This window comes from Diadema setosum, chromosome 17 (genome assembly GCF_964275005.1).
Source record: "Diadema setosum chromosome 17, eeDiaSeto1, whole genome shotgun sequence".
NCBI classification, from domain to species: domain Eukaryota; kingdom Metazoa; phylum Echinodermata; class Echinoidea; order Diadematoida; family Diadematidae; genus Diadema; species Diadema setosum.
The window spans coordinates 1,001,559-1,012,236 of record NC_092701.1 but is presented as its reverse complement, the minus strand read 5'-3'; the positions used below and the strand labels follow the sequence as shown (position 1 = coordinate 1,012,236).

The 10,678-nt window shown below is 36.5% G+C and overlaps 1 protein-coding gene across 1 annotated transcript in view; it reads left to right on the top strand.

Annotated features, from left to right (window-relative positions):
- Positions 1–9,512: 9,512 nt before the first annotated feature.
- LOC140241087 (uncharacterized) overlaps positions 9,513–10,678 on the top strand; it is a 105,874-nt gene continuing 104,708 nt past the window's right edge. The window contains exon 1 of the mRNA XM_072320853.1: positions 9,513–9,534. Coding sequence (XP_072176954.1) covers positions 9,513–9,534 — 22 coding nt within the window. The remainder of the gene's footprint in view (positions 9,535–10,678) is intronic.

Here is a 10,678-nt window from a genome sequence, read left to right as displayed (position 1 = left end):
TTTGGGTAAAGTCTGTAAAATGGATTTCATTACACGTTTTATGCCATGTGAACTTGAAATATGTATAATCTTTAGTATGAAAATGCATGAGTGGCAATTATTATGACTGTATGAGAACTGGCAAAATAAAATAAAATAAAATGGGTATAAAAGAAAGAATTGTATAGACATCTGTACATACACTTTGTTTTAAAGACACATACACGCATATAGTGTGTTGATATTGAGACTCCTATTTTGATTTCTATCTTTTCTTTGATTTATCTAACGATTTCCATTGAGATGAAAGGATTTTAACAAAAAGAATAATATTGTGTACTTTGTTTATCGTTATAAGTTGTTAATGTTTGGTTGATTGCATGAATTGTATCCGTAAGGTTAACACTTCTAATGATAATATCCCTCAATTCTTTGAACAACAACAATAATAACAATGATTTATCAGGTAATTATGAATCCAGTTTTTAATGTTTTAGGTGTAACTTGACCACTCAAACACACACACACACACACACACACACGCACACACACACCTCAGACTTGGCAGAGGTGTAAACATTCTCTCAGTAAAATAACTTTGAGATAAACATGACAGAAACGTAGATGCAGAGACTAATTTTCATCTTCTGAAAGGTTTATATGAAAAAAAAAGTGTGTACATCTGTTTATCAAAGACAACAGCATTACAGAAATCATTCGATTATTTGTAAGTCTTAAAAATATGAAATAGATATTTACGCTTCCTTCTTACAATTTAAGATAGAATTTGATATGCCATTATGCTTTTATCACATTGAAAGCAAATCAGCAGTAGCTAAACATTATCATGATGGTGAATAAGAAATAGAAGAAAAAAAATGTAACTTACTTCCCGAGTAAAGTAGCTTACAAAATTTTCAATTTCAATAGAACAGAACATAACTGTTTTTTGTTTTGTTTTTTCTAGAGATTAGTTATACTATTACCGTATCCGACCTTCGCATCATTTTTTACCTTGGAAGATCAGAACATCTACAAATTACAAATTATAAATAGCACACAAAGCATTTTCAATCCTTACTGTTGTTGAAGATCAAGTGTAGTAAGAAGTAAATACTTGGGTAAAGAACAATCATTAGGCAGCTGAAAGGAAGGGAAAATTTGCAACAGTATTCACTTTATAAACATTTTAATAAACGTGTTATCACAACAGTAATTTGCTGTGCTGCAATACATCTGCGTTGTCTGAGAATTCCCGGAGGGATTAGGCTCAAAATAAATCAAAATTATGCAGGATATAAGGTTACTATTTTCCTGGTTTTCTGAAATATGTTGACAAGTTTCAATCGACATGATATTGATTTTGAGGGCAAGCATTTACAACAACATTTGATATGAACAAGTGATAATTTTACCTAAAGTTGATAATCATCATTCCAAAGGGCAATAAGCCCTCATCATATTTTCTTTTTTTTTTCGAAATAGAATCTTTAGTTTCATATTGATATTAAGAAAAAAAAACTTTCTTGGGCCTTCATAACGTGAGAACAGTCATTAACACTTCACAGTTGAGTTTTGCGAGTTCTTAATTTAACTGTGAAAGATTTACTTGATCCTATATAAACAATCCGATTATTTTTCTTTTAGAGTTGACTGATCTAGTGCACAATCCACTCCATCTTTCATGAGATTCTGACGGGCGTGCACAGCTGTTCTGAAATTTGTATAGTTGCTCTTTTCTCTGCTGTCGAACTGCTCGGTAGACCACTGCAGGAGAATGTAAAAGAAACGGAAGAGAATAATTAACACAAAATAAAATAAGGCACTCTGTATTTTCCATAAAAGACAGCTAGTGAATTTCAACTCTGCTTTAGTTATATTATGTGATTAATTTCTTCATTAGACATGGTTGTGTGTAACAAATCCTCTCTCACAGACCCCACCCCCCCAAAAAAAAAAATAAAAACAAACAAAAATATGAGAATGAGTATTTATAAAGAGTTTGTTCGCAAAAATCGATAAGTCCATTTTTGAAGACTTTGAAGTTCAGTCTCTCTCATAAGGTATCTTTTAAATGATATACTGGTCAGTCCATAAATAGGAACACTTTTTAAGTCATGGTCAAAAGAAGCAAACAATTTCTCTTTCTTTTTCTTGACCTTTAATCGCAAATATCTACATTTGGCAAATATGGACTTATCGTTGTTGTTTTTTTGCAAACAAACTGTTCAAATATTGAAATACACTCAGAATATCTATTATTCAACATCATACAGATACCCCCTTGAGGATGCACAAGACTGTGTGCTTGTTTTTGAGAGAGAATATGGTGACTATTTCATCAGTTTTCATTTAACATTATTGTATCTTTTATCGCTAAGGAATGAACTGTGAAATGTGGTATTCTCAAGTCATCAGAGAGTCATCATCATGGATTCTGCCTTCTTTCATTTTTTTTTTTCTTCATAATTTTACCAAATGCCGGCTTGTGTCGCCAGTGATAAGACAAAGGTGGGATTCATTTCTGCCCCCTTCTACTACTTTTTTTTTTGGTATGAATTAATAGGTGATTATTCAACTTGTACCTTTTATTGTACCTGATACACTGCATTCCTTTTCTGTGCTGGTCTAGGCTGGCGGTTGGTGTGAACACTGAAAAGAGAGACAAGCAATTATGTATTTCAACACGAATGTTAATATCATCTAAGGTAGACGATTGGGTCTGAATATTTGAACTTTCCATTGTATTTAAAACCACCTAACTTAAGAATAAATATTTGAATTCCATGAGCTTTTGCCCCCTCAACATTTTTAAAGAGGGGGGAGGGGGTGGAACGTATAGCATGTATAGGATCTACCATGGCTACAATGCATTATATTGTATCGAAATGAAAAAAAAAATAAATGTTTTAAAGAATGTGTACAGGTGACTAAAATTGCACAAAGAATAAAAAATAAAGAAATCAGGCCTCCATAGTTAGCAGGTACAGAGTACCATTCAATATTACTTTATTTTTTTAGGCTAATTTTAAGTGGGTAAATTCCTGTATGTATGAAAACACCACAATCACATTCTTCATCCTTTCAAGAAAAAAACAAACAAGATCTAAGACTACTTGTGTTTAATCAAAGATGTAAACCAAACATTATTTTTTGTCCCTACTTTTCTTGCCAAAGTAATGATGTTAATGTCATTATTAGAACATATCGTCTGCCAACAGTTCATGTTGCCGCTGAAGACTAAATAGAATTCATCAGTATCAAGCCTTATTGTTGTTAGCTTGAAGTCGAGTCTACTGTTTACTATAAAGCTGTTACTTTTTTAGACTTTTAAACGAAAACTGAATTTGAGGCAGAAGACGTCAAGTCGAATGATGTCGATTATCATACAGTATATTGGGGTCCACATAATTTATTTGCGCATAGGTAAATTTCTTTTGAGAGTCACTACTTGATCTACTAGACCACTAGTAGTAGAAGTATCCTACATTTACAGTAGTCCTTATTAGTAGAACCACAACCACAGCAATGAGCCAAGTTTTGCCAAAACCCACCGACAGGAAAGGCTGTCATACTCTTAGATCTAAGTTTGCTCTTTATTTTCATAGCTTGCTGTGTCTTTTGTTAATTTTTTTTACTCATCGTTTTCTTAAATCTTAGTGAAAACTATTATCGAAAGTACTGGACCCTACAAGCAAAGCGTACTGTCGTCTACTCTGTACAGCCCAATCGCCGTACTTCGCATGGCGTCTGGTCGGGCTAGATCAAACTTAGACCTGACAAAAACAAAATAAAACTTACCGGTGTTACCGCTGATTTTCTTTGTGGTAGCATTAACTGGTCAGGAGAATATCTATTCCATGACTGCAAAATAGAACAATTGGCATGACTTCATGGTTCACACTACAGCGAAGATTGCCTGCCAGTCAACACTTACTCTGCTGCAGCACTGCTGCAGCTGTAGTCGCAAGCGGCCCGGCAGCAGCGGCGGCACTACACTCACTGCATGCCGCGGCTGAAATGGATCTGCTGCACGTACCCGTAGGTCTTACACATAGAGTTATGCAGTGTAGCGTGTGTTGCGATGGCCACAATGCTGATACGTTGTTTTGCCGTGCTGACTGTAGCGCGCATGGCTCTGATTTTATACAGCAAAGCGCTGTATGATGACATACGTTCTTTTGGCGTCGCAATTACCTTCTTTTTTCTTGAGAAACCACCATGAAAAAACAGTGTATGTAAAGATACGTTCATTTGCCGTAACAGCGAACATGCTTTCTATATCATTTCTATACGTATCTCAGGTTACGTTGTTTTACCTAGCTGGAAACGGCAAAGTTGTGAAAAAGGTGTGTAAGATACGCTTTTTATCTCTGAAATGGTAAACATTTGAAAATTGAGACATTCACCATTAAAGAGAGCGCATTTTATCTTGGAGCCATATGCTCATAACTCAAAATGCCCAAATTTTGAGTTACGTTCCTTTGCCTTATCACGGCCGTCCGCCAAGCGGCTCATTAATCTGTTTTTCTATTCCGGATTTTGTTCTTCCGCAGAGATTACTGATTTTCTCCTATACGTATGATTGCTTAAAATCGCCCGATTTCTCAATTATAAGCCTTCTTGGTACGTCATCAACTTCCAGTTGGGCGGCGCGCTTGATCACCTTTTGACGGTTACTAGTGAAGAGAACACACGTTTTGCGTGTACGTAAACCTAAAAAAATGCGCAGCTTGAACTCCCAAGCTCATTGAACCTACCTGTCAAAGTATCGAAAACACTTAATATAACCTTAAAAAAAATCCAGATCACTACGAAAATTTGATATTCTATTTCAAGTGTCATACCTAACCGTTTCTGTAGGTTTCATTGAAATCCGTTCACCACTTTTTGAGTTATTTTGCACACGGACAAACAACCAATCAAACCAACGCCGATCAAAACATTACCTTCTCTCATGACGGAGGTAATACGCAAGTTCCCTATTGTAAATATCTTGAAGTGTATATTGATCAGTCAGTCGATTCTGGCAATATCATCAAAAGTATTTTTGAAAAAAAGTTTTGTTTAAAACTTTTAAGTGTTAACAAGAATGAGACATTTTTATATCAGTCGAAACGGCAATTAGGTCTATATCTAGCAGTCATTCAAAGTAATCTTGATTATTGAGATGTTGTATGGTCAAATATAAATCAAAGTTATATTCAACGTCTTCAAGGTCTCCAAAATCATTCTCTAGAAAAAAATTGTTGCGGGTGAATTTGAGATATTCAGCTGATTCGTACTTACAAATCCGACACCTGAGATGAGAGGAAACAACATACATGTATTGCAACTGATTGACAAATTGCCCTACATCGACGTAAATAAGCACTGAATTGATCAGTGTTTTAGTAGTAGCCATGATAAAAATCATGGGCGTACATATTCGAGCAGGATTCGAACCCACGACCTCCTGATCACCGAACAGGCGTCATCTCCATTAGACCACCGAGCTTTCGCCCGACAGCAAGTGTTGGTTCTAATCCTTATAGCATGCAGCGGGTACTGCTTTGTTATTCAAATTTATGAAGTTCTTCCGTCGAGATGTTTTCATTGCAACTGATTGACAAATTGCCCTACATCGACGTAAATAAGCACTGAATTTATCAGTGTTTTAGTAGTAGCCATGATAAAAATCATGGACGTACATACTCGAGCAGGATTCGAACCCACGACCTCCTGATCATTCAGTGCTTATTTACGTCGATGTAGGGCAATTTTTCAATCAGTTGCAATGAAAACATCTCGACGGAAGAACTTCATAAATTTGAACAACATACATGTAATTTGTACATAATGTATAAAGTCGATAATGATTTAACCGCTATGAATATATGTGAGATGTTTGACTTGAAATCATTTTATTACAATCTAAGAAATAAAAAATTGATATTAGGGTTAGAACCATAAGTCAAAACCAGCTTAAGGCAAAGGAAATTTAATTATCAAGGTCCAAAAATATGGAATACATTGTCAACATGCATTATAAACAACAACCAACCCTTAGCGGTTATAAAAGGAGATTAGATTTGTGTTTAACATCATAATGATTTCATACTCCCTTTCTCGTCTACCCGATATGAGTAAATCTTAGTAGAGTTCTTTTTTTTCTATTTGTATAAATAATAGCTGTTTCTACTTTTGCTCTGTTTTGTTTCTTCTAATCAGTAGTTGTGTCTCTATTCTATGCTTTAATGTATTTGCACATACAGTTTGTAATACGTTTATATTATTTATGCATTATGATGCTCGGATGTCTGTGTCCTGTTGAAATGAAATACTATGACACAAAATGTATATGTGAATGACATAATACATTGAGGCACTACAAGACACTGAATGAGCAAAACATTTCACGCTCTTCCATGTCTCCAATCAACTTACATGTACATAATTCACCTTATGGAACGCGTGTCGCACCAAAATTGTTATCTCATAAGTCGCACAAAAATAGAAAATGTCTGCACTTACAGAAATTGGCGTAGAATAAAAAGTACTGAACCAAATTTAATGATTTTGGTATCATGGTCTTTTGCGGAAGATGTTCTTTCTAATGATACAAAAAATATATCACTTTTAGAACGCAAGGCACTCAAAATCCACCGTTCCGCTTTTTTGAGGACACCCAGTATAGCTGGAGTCCTGATAAATGCATAATTATGAATGTCGGAATGTTTTCTCGTCGGTAAGAACAGGTGTTTTTATCAGTTCGACAGAACGTTAACGGGTTTATGCAATGGAAACGTTTCGAAGAATTTGCTCACAAAAACCGATAAGTCCGTTTTCTATTCTTTTAAACTACGAATTTTCGTTACACTCTATTGGCGTAGAGCGCGAATGATGTAGACATCATATGTGACCGTGCACCACAAAATGAACAAAAAGTCGCACACAGTGATTTTGTGTGAAGACTGAAAATACAGGTAGTTGAAATGGGTTAACCTAACCTATCTTAAGTTTTTCATATTTTCTGAATGAGCAAGTCTTTTTATATATCATATAAAGTTTGGGATCATAAAACGAACAGGAACTTGTGTTTTCAGCAGTTTTTCTCAAACACTTTTAGTGGAATAGTGTGATTAGTTGTTTCTTTATATAGAACCCTCTTCCCATTTACTTAAAACCCCTAGCCATACACTTCACTTTCAATTCCAATAACTTTATAGAGAATAATGCTACTGCCTTGAAAGTTGGCATTAATCATGTACAGAATGTGCTAATGAAGCATGTTTAATCTCAGCTTAATTTAATAATTCCTTCATTGTTGTTGCTCCCGTGGTAAAACATCCTGTTTTTTGTTCAATTCATCCCACAGCTAGCATAGATTAAATATTAAGCACTTAAATACACCTTGTACTTCAGAGCCAGTTTTCTCAGTTCACACTTTCCAGAGTGTGTCCTTTCTTTCCAATATTTAGATAGGTTAGGAGTGTCCATTTGAATTGAGTTATACATCATTTTAAAGCTTAGAGTCTGCTTTTTCAGAATCCGCTTTTAACTAAAAATCCATGTCTGGCGACTTTTTGTTTGTTTTCAGATGCAGGGTCACATATATGAATGTCGGTTACCTACGAAATAGAATGTTTTGTTTTCAGAAACCTACACAAAGAAGAGAATTTGAAATGTTTTACTTTTCTATGTGTTTTGCTGGACCGATAAATTCATTTCTCGTTTTGTTGCAAAAGCCGATATGTCTACCTCTCGTGGTATAAAATCGGGGCGTTGCAAGTCTTCTCACTTTTTTATCAATGCTCATGAAGGAATTATATTGGAAACTACACTGCCATGGTGACGGCATATTTTGGCCATAAATCACGGAATGGTACTTCCGCATCTTTCGAGCAATGATCCTAAAATTTTGCGGACACTTTGGCTTTTCGTTAATGTGCAAGTCACATTCTTTGGTGGCTTATAAACTGCGTTGCCATAGTAACAGCATACTGTACGGCGAATTATCGAGAAAAATTTTCAAGTAAAATGTGACCCGCTACAACAAAATGATCCTAAAGTCAGGCGAGGTTGACTATTTGAAAATTACATGATACAATTCCCTAATTTTTCTGCTTTCAATTGATATATAACACATCTTATAAAAATAATCGGCTGCGGAGATATCGATGTTTAAAAGAGAGCATGTCGAGACGTCTGAGAAATCACTGTTTCTAGAAAAGCGCCCGAAAAGTTCTCCTTGCGACGCAATCACGATCAAGGGACACGCAAGTCAGTATTCACCTCCGGACAATGGAAGGTAAGCCCTAGCAACCCCCGAAATGCTCATTCAAACACAGCGTCGGCGGTCTCCTCACCGATCAATCAGTGACCAGGATGCCAGGAGAAGCGGTTGGGCATAGCGAACCCCGCCAGCACGCACCAGTCGACTGGGTAGTGTGCGAGCTTCACGCTTCGGTAAGCGGCAAGCAGCAAACTGACCAATGAGATCACTCTGGTCGTTGTTAGGGGCGGAGCCTATGTGTGGCGCTCGATCCAAATGTTCGAACCAGTTTCTGCTTCGTTAAAATGCCAAAAAAAAAAAAAACATGGCCAAGTAAACGCTATTTTTTGGTCTTTCCTTTCGTCATTTTGCTTCAAAATTCAGAAAATCGTGAGTTTTGACCAATTTTGATGCTCTGACTTCAACCTCGATTTTCACAGCTTCGACCGTGCGCGACTTTAGGACCATTTTGTTGTAGCGGGTCACAAATGCTTACGAAGCTTGGCACACAGATATTAGTGAAGGGATGAAAATATGCAAGTCATATTTCGAAATGTGTTATGGGAACGACACGTTACGGTAACTTGTTAACAGCAAACTATGGCAATAAATCTTGAAAATATTGTGGATCGCAGAATTTCTTTATTGTTTCAAGCAAAATGCTCACGAACGTTGGTACACATACATTGGCGTGGTGGTGAAGATTTTTTTTTTTTTTCAATGAGTTCGAAACTGTGTTGCTTTGGTAACCAAATATCATGAAAATAAACGAGGACAAAATACTTGGAACAAACTACTTCCTAATGTTTTGTAGGGATACTCATGCCATTTGGTGGCACATACTGCTCTTTGGAACAAGGGGGAAACAGGCATCATGTTTCGAATGTGTGGAAACTGCGTTGCCATAGTAACGTTTCATCTCATTCCTTGCGCTTTCGGTTTTTTCCGGGTTTGGACGAAGGCTGGGCATTCTCTAGAAGCTTACTGTCATACTGTTTTGTAGGGATACTCATGCCATTTGGTGGCACATATTGCTCTTTGGAAAAAGGGGGAAACAGGCATCATGTTTCGAATGTGTGGAAACTGCGTTGCCATCGTAACGTTTTATCTTATTCCTTGCGCTCCCGTTTTTGTCACGGTTTGGACCAAAGTTGGGCATTCTCTAGAAGCTTACTGTCATACACGATTATTCAGATCACCATGCTTATAGCCTCGACGATCGTGCTGCAGCCTGCATGCTTATAGCCGCGAAGTCGAGCGTTTTAATAGTGTGAGCACAATGCGAGTCATCAATTCAAGAGGTGAAACAAAGCATTACTATTATGAACACTCCGTGAAAACCACACCACAGTGTGAAATCATTTTCACACTGTTAAATTCGTACCGTTTTCACATAGTCGGCTACAAATTATGAACACACTGTGAACACACTGTGAAAACACTATGGGGCACTGTGTTCTTTGCATTAGGGATACAAGCATCGTTAATGATGAGTGTGTTATATGTTTTGAAGGCATTTCAAATCTGTGTCGCTGGCCTTATGTCGCAGTTTGTTTTCCATTCAGGCTTACGACACGGCTGTTATCAGCGGATATTCACTGTTACTTCTTCACCAACTCTTTCAGGTTGCACGCCTCTTAGCCCCCTTTTTTTTTCTATAAAACTGAGCAACAGTTATTTATTTGAAAGTTGCGTAACAAAATCACCTGTAATGGTAGGTTTGCAAACAATGTGATGAAAAGATTTTAAAATGTGATGCAAAGCTGAAAACTTGAAAAGTTGAAAACGCTTCACGTGCAGGTAATATTATTCACGGTAGTCTCAACCAGTTATTATCAACAGAGAAGTGAGTGGGTGGAAGTTGAACCAAGCAGACTTCATGAAAAAGAGGGCTAAATTCATCCTCCACACTCAAACATGGTGATATTTCCTCGATGTAGTATATTAGGGTACTATAATTACTTGAATGATTAAGGTATTTCGCGGCACATTGTATTCTAAGTCTGCAAAGGCCAACCTAGGAAAACAAGGAGTTGCAATCACCAATTTTGAGGGTTTTTTTTTTTTCACTGCTGTCTCTTATATTACATCAAACTATCTAAAGTTGTACTTATAGGTATTCGAGTAAAGTTTAGGTAGAGGGCCAACAGGAAACCTCTGATTTTATAATTAATAAGCTCTGTGCACTTTTAACAAGAAAAGAGGTAAGATGGCAAAATGATCAATAGCATAAATTTCATCCCCGAATCTATAACATTTCGAAATTTCTCGATTTATTTTTCGTCCTAACATGAACATTTGGTGTTTTCTCCCATCACGCCTTTCCAGGAACCATCCCTTAGGATGCCTCGGACATGAAGTTATTCGAATTTAAATGCTCAATTTAGCGCAACTTCAAGCTAGGACCTATTTCATGTCCTTCCAGATTTTAAGCAATACTGACCA